Source organism: Microcaecilia unicolor, chromosome 9, assembly GCF_901765095.1.
Source record: "Microcaecilia unicolor chromosome 9, aMicUni1.1, whole genome shotgun sequence".
NCBI lineage: Eukaryota > Metazoa > Chordata > Amphibia > Gymnophiona > Siphonopidae > Microcaecilia > Microcaecilia unicolor.
Window position 1 is genome coordinate 185242432 of NC_044039.1, and position 19703 is coordinate 185262134.

A 19703-nucleotide genomic window follows, 5' to 3' on the forward strand; every position below is an offset into this window, starting at 1 on the left:
GGAAGACAGTTGCCAAACTTAAGGGGGGCAGGGAAGCACAGGCCCTGGATTTGAGAGGAGAGCAGGGAGGGAGAGGTGCTGGATTCAGATTTGGATGGAGGATAGGGAGGGAGAGAGGTGCTGGGTTTGAGAAGAGGGGAGAGTGCGCCTGCTGCTTGTGAGATTATCCCTTGAAAATAATGTGCTTAGTTCTGAAAATGGAAATCTATGTCTGTTATTGCCTCTTCACCTATTTTCCTGTGTTCGAAAAGTGTATGCAGTGTTAATCTCCAGGAATAGTTTTAACCATAGAAAGGAAGGAGGTGGGAAGGGAAAGAAGAGAGCGCCAGGGAGGAGTGACCTAATGGTTAGTGCAGCAGGCTTTGATTCTGGCAACTGGGTTCAATTCCCACTGCAGCTCCTTGTGACCTTGGGCAAGTCACTTAACCCTCCATTGCCCCAGGTACAAAAACTTAGATTGTGAGCCCTCTAGGGACAGAGAAAGTACCTGCATATAATGTGTACAGCACTGCATACATCTAGTAGTGCTATAGAAATGATTAGTAGTAGTATTTAAACCATGATTTATATTAAGATTCTGTCCTATCAATTATAATGGCAGTTTTACCTGATAACTGAAACTAGCTGGAGGGGGAGGGCATCTGTATGTATAGAAGACCCTGGGGTCTTATATTGATAATTTAAAAGTGTGAGTGGGGGAGGGTATGATGTGTTGAAGTGTCACTTTGGCTTGCCCCCCTGTTGTGACCCCAAATGTTTCTGTCTAGAGAGAGAAAACCTAGCACCGGCCCAGTTTATATAGTTTATTTTATTTATTTATGACATTTCTATCCCACATTATCCTGAACAAGCTCAGGTTCAATGTGGCTTACATTCAAGAAAAACATCAAAAATATGATAGAGTCAGATAATTAATTATAACACTTTAATGTATTAGGAATAATTGTGTGTTTGTCATGAAGCTAGGCAAGAGTATTGGATATGTTGAAACATATAAGAGGGACAGCAACATTAGTTTATTGTCTTTTGATAAGATATGCATTCAATAGAAAAGCCTTTAGTAATTTACAGAATCTCAGATAATCTTCTAAGTACCTTAATTGCTTGGGCAGAGAATTCCAAAGTTTTGGTACTCTGACATGTGAAGCCTGCAACAAGGACTGATTTGTAAGAAAGACCTTTGCAGTTTGGATAACGGAGCGTGAGGAATTCTCTGGATGTTTTTACTGTATTACGTGAAGGTAAATCAATTAGTTCTTGCATGTAGGAGGGTGATAAACCATATATGATTTGATCCTTGCATTTATGGGAAGCCAGTGAAAGTTTAACAGAGGGGAGGCCTTCTCAAAGCGAGGAGCACTGTATACAAGGTGAGCAGCGGTATTTTGTGTTGTTTGTAATTATGGGACTGGCAGTACTGATTTCAGTGATTATAAGTATCTTACTGCACTGGAGCTGTATTGAAAACCAGGATTGGCCTAAAATATCCCTACTGGAACTGAATAAGTTTGTATCTATGTAGGTAGCAGAGGACCTGGCATGGAGTTGGGTGGGGAGAAGGTTGGACAAGGCCCAGGAAGGGACCGTGGAGGGTGGTAGTTGAAATGAAAAGAGCAGGAGAAATGCCTGGGGTGGAGAGTGGGGTATAGGAGTAGGGGCAGTATTAGGCACACAGACTTCTGCACTTTAAAGAGGGTCAGACAGGATGCTTGCCCTTAAACGTACATGGGCTCAAAGGCAGATCTTCAGAGCTGCCAAGTTACCCAGTTAAGGTCAGAGATTTCCATCCCAACACATTGTGGTATTGGTAGTTCCTGAATTCACCTTGTTGCGGACCCTATAGTACCTCAGCAATCCTAGGTTGGCTTCTAAACTCTCTGGAACTGTTACTTTGCCATTGAGGGGCCCTTCTGAAACTGCCAGTTAGAGGCCCAGAATTTGAACATATTCCATTGGTCAAAGCACATTGTGATGTCATAGAGTAGTTTTAAAGCTGCGCTGCCATTGGTTAGTCCTGTGTTCAGGTGACTCCTCTTACTTTTAGTGACACCCATCTGATTTTCTTTGCATCACTAGGCCCATTATTGAGCTGCTTTCAGTTTCCAGCAAACTTCCTTTTGTGTGAAATTGTTCAACTGTGCAACATGAGGTGATAACAAAGATGGCTGGGCCTTCAACATTTACAGTTGAATTCAATAAGAAGAATGACATGATTTTGACATTAACACAGTGTAGTTTCTTTCAACAACACATAATTGCTAGAATTAATTTTATGTAATGTCAAAACAAGTAACTAACAGTAATATATTACTTTTCACAGTAACATTACTTTTATTAAACAAGTAACTATAACATATTGTTTTTTTCCTTGTGGAAACTAGAAACTAATATATTAATTTCACAAAGTAACTTACCCAACACTGCTTATAGATCTCACAGTGTCTTTAACAAATTTCATGCATACTAGCATTGGAAATACCCAACCCTTAAAATACCATTCAAAAAAGTTACCAATTTTTGATTTGCTAAAAATTGATTTTAACGATACCTTGAAGAAAATTCATCAAAATCAGCAAGAAGGTCACATATACGGAGGCCTGTCCGGGCTGCTTTAGATGAATACGTAGGTCCAATTCCTTTTTTTGTAGTGCCAATACTTGTAAAACAAAAACACATCTTATCAGGACCTGAGACATGCCCAGGTATATACTGAGGAGACATCTATTTAATAAAGAATCATAGAATGTATAACATGCCAAAAACAGATCATACATATCACCTAGTGTGGAAAATGCTAAAAAAAAAAACATGTACATTTAGTGAGGATATAGTAATATCTGTAGAGATAGATAGAAAGATAGATAGGTAGACAGAGGGGCCCTTTTACTAAGCTGTAGTAAAATTTGCAGTTAGTGTGGCTTAATGCGGGAATTTACTGTGCAGTAGCTGCAAATTTAACCTGGCAACAATTGGGGGAGCTCCCGGCATTTGCTGTTATAAACTCTGTGTTAGATTTTCAGACAGTGCAGAAGCACAGCTCCTCCTATTTAATGCTGATTATTTGCAGTACACTAATCACAAAACACCTTCCATGCCCATTCTTCATCCACGATACACCCCTAAAACAAAAGCGCTTAATGCGCAGTTTACCACATGGTAACTGCAAAAATATCACAAAGCCTCTTAATGCATTTGTGCACTAGCAGTTACTGCGCAGTAATCTTTAAGTGGTCAGTTCTGTAATGTGCGCCAAACTTTAGGCATCAGAATGCAACACGCTGAACACTGTTCCCTCAAAGCTGAATAGGAGTTTTCCAACTACATTACTGTCAGTGCAGGATGGTATTCCAATATTGTGTTTTCATTGGCTAGAGACAAGCAGGTTCCTTAGAGTCCTACAGAGCTTGCCTGTGATAAGAACATAAGAATAGACATACTGGGTCAGACCAATGGTCCATCCAGCCCAGTATGCTGCTTCCAGCAGTGGCCAATCCAGGTCACAAGTACCTGGCAGAAACCCAGTTAGTAGCACAATTCCATGCTACCAATCCCAGGGCAAGCAGTGGCTTCCCCCATGTCCATCTCAATAACAGACTATGGACTTTTCCTCTAGGAACTTGTCCAAACCTTTATCAAACCCAGATACGCTAACTGCCATTACCACATCCTCCAGCAACGAGTTCCAGAGCTTAACTATTTTTTTGAGTGAAAACATTTTTCCTCCTATTTGTTTTAAAAGTAGATTGGGCAGAATGAAGGTGGAGTTGTGATGTATACACGTACTTTATAAAATGTTTGGGTATACACATACCCCCAAATTCTATATATGGCGTCTGAAGATGTGCATGCTGATTTGGCCACATGGCCAAATTGCATGTACAACTTGATTAACAAGCTTATCAGTGCTGATAATTGGTACTTAACAACCAATTAGCAGCAGTAATTGGCTTTAATTGAAATTGACATGTGCAACTTTCTAGGTGTATATCATAATGCAGTGCACATAAATTCTAATGTGCACAGTCGAAAAGGAGGCATGGCAATGGGCGGATTGTGGGCATTCCCAAAAACTATGTGCACTATTATAGAACACACTTGATCTGCGCCTTAGGCATAGGTGTTTAGGCCTGGTTTTAAGCGGCCTAAATGGGTGCGCCTAAATTTTAGTTACAAGAACAGCGCATGAGCATAAACAATGCGTAATTTGGGGCATAGTTTATAGAAGCATGCTAACCGTGTGGGGTTTTTTGGCACAGATTATAGAATGCCCCCCCATAGAGGATGTGCTCACATTTACATCTTTTTCATGAATTTAAGTTTGTGTGTGGGAATTTGTGCGCTATTGGAGGCTGGTTCTGGGATCCTCTTTCATAAAGACATATAAGCACTAATGTTGCCTTCAAAATATAGGTTTAAAATATGCACCTTCATGCAGTCTTTATTTTTTCTATATCATTGTGCTTTGTGGATCCTGAGAAAGTTAGAAAAATGTACAAATACGCATAGTAATTCATGCAGATCCTGCAAGCAAGATAAAGGTACTCTCTCCCTCTCATGATGCATTTCTGCCCCAGCTGTGATGAGTTATAATAACACAGTAACATAGTAGATAACGGCAGAGAAAGACCTGTATGGTCCATCCAGTCTGCCCAACAAGATAAACTCATATGTGCTACTTTATGTGTATACCTGACCTTGATTTGTATCTGCCATTTTCAGGGCACAGACCGTAGAAGTGTGCCCAGCACTAGCCCCACCTCCCACCACTGGTGTTGCCACCCAATCTCCGCTAAGCTTCTGAGGATCCATTCCTTCTGAACAGAATTCCTTTATGTTTATCCCACGCATTTTTTAATTCTGTTACCGTTTTCATCTCCACCACCTCCCATGGGAGGGCATTCCAAGTTTCCACCACTCTCTCTGTGAAAAAATACTTCCTGACATTTTTCTTGAGTCTGACCCCCTTCAACCCCATTTCATGTCCTCTAGTTCTACCATCTTCTCATCTCCGGAAAAGGTTAGTTTGCGGATTAATACCTTTCAAATATTTGAACGTCTGTATCATATCACCCCTGTTTCTCCTTTCCTCCAGGGTATGATGGCTATTGTGTAAGTTTCTATGGGCTTTTTTTACAAAGCCATGTTAGCAATTCCCATGCGGCAAATATGAGGAAGCCCATAGGAATTGAATGGGCTTCCTCTCATATGCTGCACTAAGAATCAGTAGTGCGGCTTTGTAATTCAGGTCCTATGATCCCGCTAGGAAATGGAGGGTGCACCTGGGTAGAATACATCACTTCCTGCTGTTGCTGTAAGTTATGTGAAAGCAAGTAGGTGAGACTGTTTATCTGGCTTGAAGGCATCTGAATATGTTACACCTTTGGTTCCCAAAGCTGTCCTGGGGAAACCCCAGCCAGTCAGGTTTTCAGGATATCCACAATCAATATTCATGAGTTAGATTTACATGCAATAGATGTAATTCTATCCTACAAATATTCATTGTGGATATCCTGAAAATCTGACTGGCTAGGGTTCCCCCAGGACAGGTTTGGGAACCACTGTGTTACACCAGCCTACAGATATTGTGGTCCATAGCTTGGAAGTGAATTATCTCCATTTTGAATTTAGATTTTATGCTCTTCTTTAAAATAGTAATTTGGAGATTCTTAGTAGTACAGTTGGTGCTGTCTGCGGAGCAATTTTTTCTATTGATTTCTTATTATTTGTAGCATTAAAGGTTATTATCAAGAACTGGAAGGACAGCAGGAGTCTACATTTTAATCTGTGGTGAAACTGGGTGTGTTTAATATGTAAATATGAGAACATTATCAAAGTAAGGGATAATAATTGGATTCAGCCCTTAAATCGCTGGGGAAAAATGGATCTATATATCATGAAGATACCGGTTAACATAATAGCTTTGAGCTAAGAATGGTCTGTATACCTGTTATTTTTGTTGTTGTTGTATATCTTATCTTAAAATCAATAAAAGATATTTGAACTCATACAATAGGCACCTGCTTGGGCTTCTCACATATGCGTCCTATTATCTCCATAGTGCCTGAACATGCGTAAGTTTCCCCACATTTTGAAGAGGCATTCATGGCAGGGTTTGGGAAGAAGTTTGCACTTGCATAAATACTTCTATATTTTCTCAAGTATACAAGCATTTTAGCTCAGTTTTAACTCAGAAAAATCCTTCTTATCTGTTCCCTTCTCCACTACTGCCAACTCCAGACTTCGCGCCTTCTGTCTCGCTGCACCCTACGCCTGGAATAAACTTCCTGAGCCCCTACGTCTTGCCCCATCCTTGGCCACCTTTAAATCTAGACTGAAAGCCCACCTCTTTAACATTGCTTTTGACTCGTAACCACTTGTAACCACTCGCCTCCACCTACCCTCCTCTCTTCCTTCCCGTTCACATTAATTGATTTGATTGCTTACTTTATTTATTTTTTGTCTATTAGATTGTAAGCTCTTTGAGCAGGGACTGTCTTTCTTCTATGTTTGTGCAGCGCTGCGTACGCCTTGTAGCGCTATAGAAATGCTAAATAGTAGTAGTAGTAGTAGAAAAAGTCACACCTCAGTAGTGTAAATGTGTGTGGTATTTTCCCGTCAAACTTTGAAAGGTAAAATACGTACATGCTGTTGTTTTGAAGATCTGGCAAAATCTGCATAGTAAAAAGTGCATGTGTACCCTTTGCTAATGTAGGCAGTAATAAAATTATCCACAGCAGAGTGATAATGATATCTGCACCACTTCTGCACTGGAAATATCTCAGCACAGAACTGTCTGTGGTACAACTGGATGAACCAGCTGTAATTGTCATTTTGCCTGCATCAAAATTGTAAAGTATCTTCTTATGCATAAATGAAAGTACAGAAGTGTTTTCTAACTTCTTGTGCTTCGAGGTGGGGCCATGATTATGCTCTTCTTCACCGAGATGATGGTGCTTTGTAATGGGCTTTTAAACTACATGGTTTAGAATGTTCTGATTGCTCATACTTGTGTGATTGTGCCAAAGACATCTGAGATTCCGTGGACAAGTCTCAGTGGAGACTGACATCCTGTCTGAAGAGTAATGGTGCTGTTTTTTCACAACATAACTTTGAGGCAACTAAGGGATGGAGGCAATAGCAAGAGAGGAGGACTTGCTGGTGTGCACAGAGTCAGCCAAACTCTGCAAAGAATATTTTGTTTTTGTTAATTTTTAAGAACCTCTTCTCTGCCTCATAATGGTCACAGACCTGGCGGAGGCGATTCTTTTAGGTTCACAGAGACGTGTTCACATTCATAGCAGCTCTCCTGGTGAAGCATTGAACCCAAGCAAATGACACAAAGTCTATGGGTATCATTGCTGGCTATCTTTCTCCTGCAGGACAGGCAGCCATGGTCCTGAAATGTCAAAACAAAAATAGCCAAACAATTCTTTGAAATGAATATAACTAAAACAACCAAAAAAGATGAAAAACAAGGTCAAAACAACTAGAAGAGAAGATCCTTAAAAAAAAAAAAAAAAGTCAGGAGAATTTTGTTTCATATCTGTTTGGCAGAGTGTACAATCAAAACTGAGCACACTAAGGGAACAGCAGCACAGGGGAAGCACCATGCTTACTTTAGAAATTTCCACTAGTTCTTGAGCTGCGGGAGCACTGTTGTATCTGGTGCTGCTGGATGACATCACCCACTTTTGTGTCTGATTCAATCCTGCTTTTCAACATGCACTGTTCTACTCCCTCAATCCAAATATGCTCCAGAAATGCCTCTTTTTATTCCTGCTAAAACTGCACAAGCTATGGAAGCTGTGTGTGTCTCTAGTCAAGCAGAGGAAGAAAATTTTCAAACAAACCAATTTACCTTGGAGAAGAGACGGCTGAAGGGAGACATGATAGAGGTATATAAAATAATGAGTGGAGTGGAACAGATGGATGTGAAGCGTCTGTTCACGCTTTCCAAAATACTAGGACTAGGGGGCATGCGATGAAACTACAGTGTAGTAAATTTAAAACAAATCGGAGACAGGTTTTCTTCACCCAACGCATAATTAAACTCTGGAATTCATTGCCGGAGAACATAGTGAAGGCGGTTAGCTTGGCAGAGTTTAAAAAGGGGTTAGACGGTTTCCTAAAGGACAAGTCCATAAACCACTACTAAATGGACTTGGGAAAAATCCACAATTCCAGGAATAACATGTATAGAATGTTTGTATGTTTGGGAAGCTTGCCAGGTGCCCTTGGCCTGGATTGACCGCTGTCATGGACAGGATGCTGGGCTCGATGGACCCTTGGTCTTTTCCCAGTGTGGCATTACTTATGTACTTATGTACCTGAATACATCGCTATTTACCCATGTAAGTGGTTTTGAAAATTGACCTCCCAGTTATCAATATTTCACATGTTAAAAGTTACTAATAGTATAAAAGTGTTCACATAGAATTACTTTTTCCCCTCTTGTGCTTGACGCTGTACTTCTTGAAGTCCATCGACTGCTTGGTGAAAATCAAGCACTGCTCATCAACACATAAAAAAACACACACATAATTAAATTAGTAATCAAAGGAAAACACAGCACCTTAGAGTACATAAAATTTAAGTTATGAAAGCATAATAGGATTTATAACAGGCATAAATATATATATTATGTACTGTTCACCCACGCAACCACAGTAATTATCACATTATACATAGTACTATTTATTTATCAATACAAAATTTGCTTAATATAACAACAATCATATATGTGGCCTCCCATGAGAATGTCTTTGCTGCCAAGCAGGAGGTGGGAGGATCTCCTGGGGGGGTCACTATCGTAATGGGAGCTGGAAAAGCTGGCCAGGTGGGTGGCGATGAGGGGAGCCCGGCCTCAGGAGGTGGGGCGAGATGACAAATAAAAGGGACTATGTTTAGTTGAAAGGAGTCTTTAGTTCCCAACCCCAGCTGAGACCCTGAGTACTGGTGTGGCTGGCTGATGAAACCTCTGGCAGGGGGGGGGGGGGGTCTATGGTCAGTTCCTCGGCATGGGGAAATGTGAGAAAGAAGGAATGCCTGGTGGGAAAGGACACCCCAGGTGGGAGGGAAGTGGGCAAAGAGGAGCCCCCCTCCCAGCAGGGTTTCTGCCAGTTGCCCAGGGCATCCCTGATCTGGGATGAGCCAGGCTTATGCTGGACATTAACCACGTGACTTTGGCCTCTTATGCATTTGAACTGAAATTATGAGGGTTGTTCCACGAACTGTTATTTGGTTTGAGTTGATCCAGTAAAAGAAAAGTTTAAAGTTTACCTATTGTGACTGCTGATTGTTATTTGAAAGTGGATTCTTGCATACTTCAGGTTGGGAATACCTTTAGGCCTACCAGAAATTTTCTTCAGCCCTGGACTACACCCAGCTCTTCAGATCTGAAAAATGTTTTTTTTATTTTTTGGATCCTGGTCCCAGGTGTCTGACCAAAGGAGCTTAGCCGGTTTCCTAGGCTGTGGGGTGAGACCTAGGTTACATGTACTACCTGCACAGAGACAATCTATGCTGCAAAAATAGTCAAATTGCTTGTTTGGATTTATTATGGCTTTTTCAGGCACTCAAACTCTTTTAAGGAATAAGTGACAGAGAGGAAAGCCTGCTTTGCTCTGTTCATTTGGGTGCCTTTTTACTACATTGTACAGGGGCTCATTTTCAAAGCACTTAAACTTACAAAGTTCCACAGGTTACCACGAAACTTGTAAGTCTAAATGCTTTGAAAATATGCCTCAGTTAGTACATACATGTGGTAACTGCGTTGGCCTGACAGTGTGTGCTAATTCATGCATTAGCTGGATGCCATACCAAGGGAACTGGGCAGTTTATGGGTGAAGAATTGGTATGGAAGACACATTGTAGTTAGTGCACCATAAGTACAGCCCACTATCACTTGTGCAGTTAGCATGGGTGCCTGTGCTGCTTCCTCAAGAGATGGCGTTAAGTGCCATGCTAATTGCAAATACTCATAAGGGAACCTATTTTTGCAGTAATGACAAGGGGACTTGCTGGGCATGCCCCAAACGCAGCGTCCTGAGAACCTGGGGAACTGGGTTCGATTCCCACTGCAGCTCCTTGTGACTCTAGACAAGTCACTTAACCCTCCATTGCCCCAGGTACAAAATAAGTACCTGTATAAAATATGTAAACCACTTTGATTGCAACCACAGAAAGGCAGTATATTAAATCTCATCCCCTTTCCCACACAACCTTTGTGCTTACCACGTTAACTTTGCTGTTAAAGCATGGTAAGGACAAAAAAAAATGTTTTTAAAGGGATATTTAAGTGCTGGATATTGAATACAAATTATGAACATTTGAGCTGATAAGATTAGTTGTGTAATGACACAACCTTCAAATCTCAACCTTCAAGCAATACCTACCAATATGTGCTCTGTCTGATATAATCAGTCTTCTCTCCCAGTCTTTCAGTCCTGTTGAAAACATTAAATAATGATTCCACATCTAAACATGGGAACTATTTTCACATTCACTTATTCTTACGTGCAAGGATGTTTCTCATTTTTCTCTGTTTGATGGATTGAGCATACAGATATGTTAAATCTGCAATAGTCACCCTTCTTCAGTGGCTATTTTAGGACTTAAGTATGTTTAAAGCATAAAGCTGTCACGCACCATAAATTAAAACTATTTTGCTAAAAATTGGCAGCAGACTTGTTTTGCACTCTGAATTACTGCTAGTAGACAGCACAACAAAGGGAAGTTTATGTAATCCTAATGCCCTGTGTTTAGCTTTCCTCTCCAAAACTGCTTTCAAATGAGTAATATGAGATAGGGAAGGTGTATTCCATGGAGTACACAAAATTTCACACACAAGCTGTTCTTTATATTCTTGTTTTTCTCTTTGGCTGGTCAGGTGGGGAATTCCACCAGCTTCCTGCCATTCTTTAGATAAAAGGGTCTGGAGAACTTGCTCTTGATCCCCCTGCTGTTCTCAGTCCATTTTTTTTTCACTTGCATGTGTAATTTTCTGTTGCCAGAAAATAAATGAACACACACATATATATGTACAAATTTTTCTTCACAAAAATAAACATGTATACATACCTATAATAAACTATAAACCAGATCAGTGGTTCCCAAGCCTGATCCTGGAGGCACCCCAGCCTGTCAGGTTTTTGGAATATCCACGATGAATATTCATGAGAGAGATTTGCATTAGAGAATGACAGGGGGACAAAGTTTGTCCCCGTCCCCACCCTTTCTCCGCGAACTCTATCCCCGTCCCCACCCCGTCCCCGTGAACTCTATCTCCGTCCCCACCCCATCTCCACGAACTCTATCTTCGCCCTGTCCCCGCGAACTCTGTCCCCATCCTCGCCCCATCCCCGCGAACTCTGTCCCTATCCACAGAAGCCTCGCTGTTTAACCACACTTAAGATTTACTTTTGGGTTTAAAAAGCAAAATCATGTACATGTAAGGACTGAATACACGAATTAAAACAAATGCCCTTAAAATATAATAATACTGGACTGGTCTGGCAAGCAATAATGAAATAGTGATGGAATATTCATTCACATAACAAGCAATAATGAGCACTAATTTTTCAAATCATTCTACAATACCAAGAACATTTAATTCTTTTCTCACTATACAAAACAGGGAACCACAAAATAGAGATCTCCCTCAAGAAAGCCAGGTAAACACTGGTAAAAGAGAAACAGAAATGTATTTTCTCCTGCACTCTGCAAAATACAAAAATAGAAAAGATGTACATTTCACAAAGCATATGTTCAAACAAATCCGCAGTCAAGCGGAGAACTCGAACGTCCCACAGGAAAACACAGATATAGAAGAAAGTGGGATGTTTGACCACGGCAATACAAGACCTGGAGAGATGTATCTTAAAAATACTTGTTTATTGATGAAAAAAGACTCGACATAACGGTTGTGTTTCGGCCTAATGGGTCTAAATTAATCATATTAATTATCCACTTAATCTTCTCTCTTTCCACCAAATAATATTTAAAATGAACAGTATCCAAAAAAACATAAGAATATCTACCCTGAGTTACCAGACACTTTCAAGGAAATTTTAAAAAGAAAGTGATCCCCACAGAATTCAGGGGAGTAGCCAGACCTCGACAGGAGAGTGGGCCAGAGCCCACAGTGGGGAGGGGGGGCACATTTTGGCACGCCTCCCCGCCGCCACCTCTGCCCCCCCCCCACCGCTGCTACTGCCTCCTCGTCGCCGCCTCTGCCTCCCCCCACTGCCACTGCGAAGGTACCCAACCCACGTCAGCTAAAGCATTTGTCCTGCGCTGGTCTCACATTACCTGGCGCACTGTTCTGTTTTTAGTTGCCATGCATGCTCGTTTTAATGAAACTGAGCGTGCGCGAGCATGCTCAGTTTCGTTAAAACGAGCAACCAGAGCTATCTGGATAACAGCAATATTCAGCAACACTAGCTGGATTATCTTGGACAGCAATTTTTCTGTCTTAAGCTGTCTAGATAGTTATCTGGATAGTGTCTGAATATCTGGGTATGCCACCAGCCATTGGAATTATCTGGATAATGATGATATTCAGCAGCACCATCTGGATAACCCTGGACAGCAATTCTTCTGTTTCAAGCTGTGCAGACAGTGATCCAGATAGTGGCACTAAATATCACCACTATCTGGATACTTTCCTGCTTCCTCACTCTGTCTCTGTACTGCCCGGCACAATCTGGATAGCACTGGAGCAGTGTGCAATGATTTTCAGCATCATTATCTGGCGGATGCCGATGAAAATCAATGACTGGCCCCCGATTAGCAGCACTTATCTGGGTAGAAAGTGCAGTAACCCAGATAAATGTTTTTGAATATTGGGCCATGTATTATTTAATTATCATTGTTTACTTGTTCTTCAGCAGGTAAAGATTTTTTGGTTTATTGGCTAGATTTAAGCAAGTGAAATGTGTTTGTATTTACCTTTCTTTTCATTTTTTTCCGCCTCTTCAAACAAGCCTGGTAAATGTATAACAACTCCATTACCTGTGTGAACACAGACAAGAGAATTAGTGCCTGCATTAACTTTCAAATAATGCATGCTCTTTTTCATCCTCTAGAGAACATAGCTGCTCAGTTGCAAGGCAATTATTTTCAACAGCTTCATTTACTATTCAGCAATGCTTCAGCACTTTGAGGTGGAAAGGGAATTTTTTTCTACACAACACGGATGAGGATATGAAATTAGGAAGTAGATGCTTCATTGATTAAGCTCTGCTAATGTTTTGCATTTAATGGATAATTCTATAACTGTGCACCACAAGTGCCACACGCTGAATGCTAATTCTAGAACATCACCAGGGTGCCAAGATTCCATTACAGAATACTAGCATAAGTCGGCATTGATATGCCTATATATGGGCGCATCAACTTACACCATGTCAATAGCAGGTATAAGTGGGCACGCCTATATGCGGCAGTCATTAATTTACAGTTTTCTGTCAGTTATGTGTACAGAGATTGGTCCAGCCCATGCCCTGGCTAGGCTCCTCCCCTGTGACTACCCCCTTGCATTTATGCGCTATTTGAGTTTATCATTTACAGGATAGTGTTAAGCACTCTGCTAGCATTTACACATAAGTATGTACTTCCCTGTGTAAGTGCTAGCATTCTAGAAATCTTTGCACACAATTGGTATGCGAATTTAGTCACCATGTTGTAGAATGAGGGTGTTCCTGAGCACTAATCCACAGTAACTGTACAACCTCTGCATCGACCGTTGGTAACACAGAGAAAATGTCACTGCTTCTAGAGCTGTATTGAATAGCATATTTTACTGTTCAGCTGAATACGAATACCAGATATAAATAGTGGGTATTGGGCTTTAACATAACAAATAATAAAAGAAGCAATGTGAAATCAGAGATCAAGGGTTTATTTCAGTAGGATTTAGCACAGTAGAGCCCCAGATTATTCATATTCGAATTTAAACCACTATTCGTCCGAATACAAATAATGTATTTGGGGCCAAATTGAATCGAATATTCGGTACAGCCCTGATTCATATGAACTGCATGACTGATAATGCATGATGCAGTTAGCTACATCTCTTGCTCCGAGTTGCTTGCTATATTAACAGTCAATACATGGTAATGTCTTTCACATATAGGGTGTAGTTTCTGCCCATTCCATGCCCCCATCTGCATCAGCACAAGATAATTCCTGATTTGAACAGCTGTCTGTTAAAGAATGGCATTAACTGCTTGCACGGGCTCACGATAACCGTTAGCTCATGGTAATGTCTTAAACAGCTAACACAGCTTAGGAGTCAGTCACGGTAGCATTTTTACGTTCACGGTAGAAATCAGCTGGTAGTATATGCTGAGACACCCATAGGAATATAATGGGCGTCTCGGAATTTACTTCCAGCTGATTTCTACCGCAAGCTAAAAACGCTACTGCAGCTTAGTAAAAAAGGACCCCCCTCCCCTTAGTGAATAGGACACTTTGTAAATAAAAGAGAGCAGAAGAGCTGTCCTAGTGACTCAGCTGGTAAGTGCTGTGTGCTTTCAAGTGGAAGGTCTCCAGTTCAACTCCTATGTTGGGACTTTTACTTGACAGCTGGGGCTGGGTATAACAGGAGGGACAGATCTGTGGTTGTTGTGCAGGAGTCACAATGTCATACACAGATCGTCAAAACTGCTAACTCCTCCTGAAAATTTCAAAAAATCAAAGTAGCAGTGTTCAAAAGTCTACATCACCATATCAAACAGATTCAAAAATGTCAAAAAAACAGGGGGAAAAGTCTCAACAAGTAGAAAAATATGTAATAAAATGTTTTTCTTTTGTCTAAGGGATTTTTTTTAGTCTATGATTACTTTTTGTACGTACAACTAACTGCTTATTTGAGGGTTGTCGTACTTGTTGAGACTTTTCCCCCTGTTTTTTTGACATATTTGAATCTGTTTGATATGGTGATATAGACTTTTGAACACTGCTACTTTGGTTTTTTGTTGTGCAGGAGTGACAGATGCTCAGAGCAAGGGCTCATATTAAAAGGTTCTGAACACAACCAGGCTACATGGCTCCCAGCTCAAGATAGTCACCGTGACTCAACTGAGTATGTTCAGTAAAATAATATAAACAACAACAACAAAAAAAAAATTAAAAAAAAAATCCTCAGGTAGTGTGAATGAAGACTCATGGTGCCACCTCCCAGTCTGGTTCTCAAGAGAAAAGAAATGTTGGGTCAACAATAAAAAAAGGGTAGCAGGCTATGACTATTGGTGGCACATTATACATTCGTAAAGTACAAGAATTAAAAATCTGTTCCAGTACTTTATACCAGAGATATCCGGTGTAATAAGATTATATTCCTGGGATATTATAGCACTTGGCCAACAAAATAGGCAGTATTGTACTGACACAAAAATAAACACTGTACGTAAAACAGCAGCCAGTGCTAAGAAATCAGAAAGTCTAAAACAAGTGGTGTGAAAAAAACAACAACAAATATTACCTCAAATCTAATTGAATTCCTTATAATTTTATAATTGGGAGAAAGGACCTCAGAGACCACATCAGAAGCGCCATTTTGAACTGAAGGAAGTAGGGAATCAAAATCAAAGAATATTAAGCAGAGGCATAGCCAGGTTTTGATCTCAGGGGGAGCAGACTTTTATAAAATAGGTGCCGGTTGGTGTCAGCTACACAGCAGTGTCTGTGTTGTTGCTCAGGGGCTGTGGCGGGAAAACGATTAATAAAGACTGTCTTGGTTGCATCCTGCCTACAAGGAAACAGTAAGTTACATCAGGAGGCAGGACACAGAAGAGGTCCCTGGACTGGCCAGAGCAGGCAACCTGTCTTCTTAACTTCAAATAAAAATATTCAAATTGTGACCATCACCTCAGGAATAGCGCACCCAGTCCTTCCACTGCTAGACACCTTGTTTAAATCAAGATGGACTTTTGTTTGTGTGGTGACTCTACAGGATGTGAAGAACACTAGTCTTGAGCATTTTTATTTTGGGTGACAAGGGCCACCAAAGGTGGGGTTCAAACGTGCTTGTGTAACTTACAGAATACTGTAAGTTACACAGATATCTGTTGCACGTAAGTGCTAAAACACTAGCTCCATGGCTGATGTAAGAAGTGTTTGAACCTATATGATAACTGCATTATACTCCTTTACGGTTATCTATAGAAGAATGTAGATAAATACTTTCTTTTAAAGAATAGGCTCCTACTATCTCATGCCCTTTGGGCACCTAACTGTAAGCACCTTGTTATAGAAGTGCCCTTTATTTGCCCCTAATGACTTGACTTTTACTCTTTAGTTTTTGCAAAGGTGATGTAGTGTAAATGTCTAATGTCCCGTACTGTTGTGTATTCTCTGCATCACAATTAAGAACCATCCAAAGTGGATATTGTCTATGAGCGTCTGATACCACAGGGCTCTTGTGTGACATCCGAATATAGGACACAGACATTCATGCTATCTTTTGTATTAATGTTATGTTGGTCAAATAAAATTATCAGAACCTGCAAAAGAATCTAATTCCAAAGTCAATCCTTTAATTAAGCAAGACAGTGAATGGTTCCACTTTATACATTACCTTGCACTATGAAAACATTTCAGAAGAAATGATTTAATAAAGCTTAAACTTTTTTTCCTATAAAAGCTATGACAGATTAAGAACTGTCTTTACTGAAGGCAATTCTATAACTGGTGCCTCCAATTAGGCACCCAGAGGGCTCATGGTAGGAGGGAATTCCATAAGGGAAAGTAGGCATCTACTTTCTTTATAAAATACTAGCGTAACTGGGTATTAATGTGTCTAAGGCCCCGATGATCAGTTTCCCCATGCTGTTGCGAACAGCGCTGTAAAATTAGCACCAGAACAGCGCGGGGAAACGACGCCCCAATGATCAAAACTAAAGCATGCAAATTTATGCACCTTATTATTTATTTATTTAGATTTTGCCTCCACCTTTTTCAGTAGTAGCTCAAGGTGAGTTACATTCAGGTATACTGGGTTATTTCCCTATTCCCTGGAGGACTCACAATCTAAGTTTGTACCTGAGGCAATGGAGGGTTAAGTGACAAGCACAAGATCAAAAGAAGCAGCAGTGGGATTTGAACAGGGCACCTCTAGATGTCAAGACCAGTGCTCTAACCACTAGACCACTCCTCCACATGGACTACCTCTGTGGGAGGACTGTGCCTAGGCATGCGCCCAACGCAGAATACTGCCTTAAAAGTTTTTTGACAGGTCCAGACTGTCAAAAAAAGCCCAGACCTGTCAAACATACCTATGCAGGCTGGACCTCCAGACCCCCATCAATCCCCCCCCCCAGACAGAGGCACAACCAGACCCCACCCTGACTGACCGCCTGCTCCCGACCCCAGACCCCACCAACTGCCCCCCCCCCACAGGAAGCCCGACCTGTCTGAACAGAGCGCCCCCCTACCTCAACGCAAGTGGCGTCCTCGGGCTGCGCGGGGTCCCAACGACACGCACACTTGGCTGGCACAGACCTGAGCCATGTGTGTGTAGTTCTCCTCTGGCTGCAGGCTCCTTGATTGCTTTGCTTCCATGCACCTGGGTCTGCTCTCTCTCTGCCTGACTTCCAAGCTCCTTGATTGCTTTGCTTCTATGCACCTGGGTCTGCTCTTTTTCTGCCTGGCTTCCCTTGCTTCTCTCCTGTTGGTCTTCCAGTTCCTCCTTCCCCTGCTCTTGTCCTATGGCTGTGCTCCTTCTCCCTGCCGGTCCCTGCTGATGTCAGACGCCAGCACTTTATCAGCTGAGCTCTTCCTGGACTCCATGCTTCGGCTTCTACTTTGGTAGGTGTTACTTGCTCAGTAGTTTGCTTCTTCTCTACTTTGTCCCTCGTTGCTGACCTTGCCTGTACCTGGATTACTCTCTTGCCTGCTGTCTGCCTATTGACTTTACCTATGCCTGGATTACTCTCTTGCCTTCTGTCTGCCTACTGACTTTGCCTGTATCTGGATTACTCTCTTGACTTGCTGCCTGCCTGGCCGATACGTTCACCACCCCGCTTCCAGCTCCGTTTCGTAAGTCCTGCAGGCCGCCTGCACCTAGGGGCTCAACCTCTGGGGAACGGGCGGTCAGCGCAGGTGAAACCCGGGGTTGTCCGGCTGCCAAAATGAACCTGGTCCGAGTAGCGGGCTCAGCAGCGCTCTACTTGGTACAGGAACTCACAAGTCTGACAATACCTTACAGTATTCTTAGTCAGAGTTGTCCAACTTTGGTCCTCGAGGACCATAATCCAGTCAGGTTTCCAGGATTTCCCTAATGAATATACTTGAGATCTATTTGCATGCACTGCCTCTATTGTATGCAAACAGATCTTATGCATATTCATTGGGGAAATCCTGAAAACCCAACCTGGCAAGGGCTGAAGTTGGACACCCCTGCTGTAAATTATGTTAAATGAGGGTCCCTTCTATATCCTGCTCATGCTCTGCCCTTGTGTATGCCCCACGAAAATACACACTATGTAAGTTAAGCAAGTATTTAAAGAATACCACTTGGGCAACATTCTAGCACGTATGTGTGTATATGTGCACATATGTGCATAAGTGCTGGTATTCTAAACATTTACGCAAGCAACTCGCATGTAAACGTGAGTGCCTAGATTACAGAGTTGCCTCGATTATGGCTAAGTCCTTTAAATATGGAGAACTATTTGCTTACCAATGAAGGATATGGCCTTGGTATTAATAATTCCACTTGGAAAGAGGTGAAAATCATATTCTTTTCCATCAACAACCACAGTATGACCTGCATTATTGCCACCCTGAAGGAAACAAGAAACAGCGTCAACAATTTCACACTTAGGCAGTGTAGTTACTGTGTCAGTCCACTTGAATAGGTAGACATCAAAGTCAAAGAAGTTGTAGCAGGCCTAACTGGATGTGATTATGACTAGCTTTTTGAGAGCTATGCCCCTTTCATCAGGTCAGTTACAGTGATGTGAAAAAGTATTTATCTCCTCCTGATTTCTCCTATTATTGCATATATGTCACACTGAATGGTTTCTGATCTATAATATTAGATAAAGGGAGCCTGAGTAAACACATAAACACAGTTTTTAAAATTATAACTTCATTTATTTAAAGAACACTCAAGACACCTATCCGAAAAAGTAATTGCCCCCTAAATTCAATAACTAGTTGTACCACCTTTAGTAGCAATAATAGCAACCAAATGCTTCCTATAATTTGTTATCAGTCTTTCAGCTCACTGTTGAGGAATCTTAGCCCACTCTTCTTTGCAGAACTGATTTAATTCAGACACATTCGTAGGTTTTTGTGCATGAACTGCTTGTTTCAGATCCTGCTATAGCATCTCTAAGTCAGGCCTTTGAACAGGCCAATCCAAAACTTTACTTTTTTTTTTCTCCTCAGTCATTCAGATGTAGACTTGCTTTTGTGTTTTGGATCATTGTCTTGCTGCATAACCCAATTAGGCTTCAGCTTCAGCTCATGGACAGATGACTGGAGATTCTCCCTTTCTGGTACAATGCAGAATTCATGGTTCTTTCAATAATGGCAAGTTTTCTAGGTCTTGAGACAGCAAAGCATCCCCCATACCATCGCACTACCACCACCCAGGGGCGTAGCCAGATGGCCAATTTTGGGTGGGCCTGAGCCCAAGGTGGGTGGGCATGGAATTTGCCCTCCCCCCGTACCCCTCCGGTTTGCTCCTCTTTCCA

At 41.5% G+C, this 19703-nt stretch overlaps 1 protein-coding gene across 1 annotated transcript in view; it reads right to left on the reverse strand.

Moving 5' to 3' along the window:
- ADSS1 (adenylosuccinate synthase 1) overlaps positions 1–19703 on the reverse strand; it is a 98385-nt gene that overhangs the window by 40584 nt on the left and 38098 nt on the right. The window contains exons 2-6 of the mRNA XM_030214404.1: positions 18683–18785; positions 12949–13011; positions 10395–10445; positions 8441–8507; positions 2549–2656 (exon numbers count right to left, since the gene is read on the reverse strand). Of these exons, the coding sequence (XP_030070264.1) occupies positions 2549–2656; positions 8441–8507; positions 10395–10445; positions 12949–13011; positions 18683–18785 (392 nt within the window). The remainder of the gene's footprint in view (positions 1–2548; positions 2657–8440; positions 8508–10394; positions 10446–12948; positions 13012–18682; positions 18786–19703) is intronic.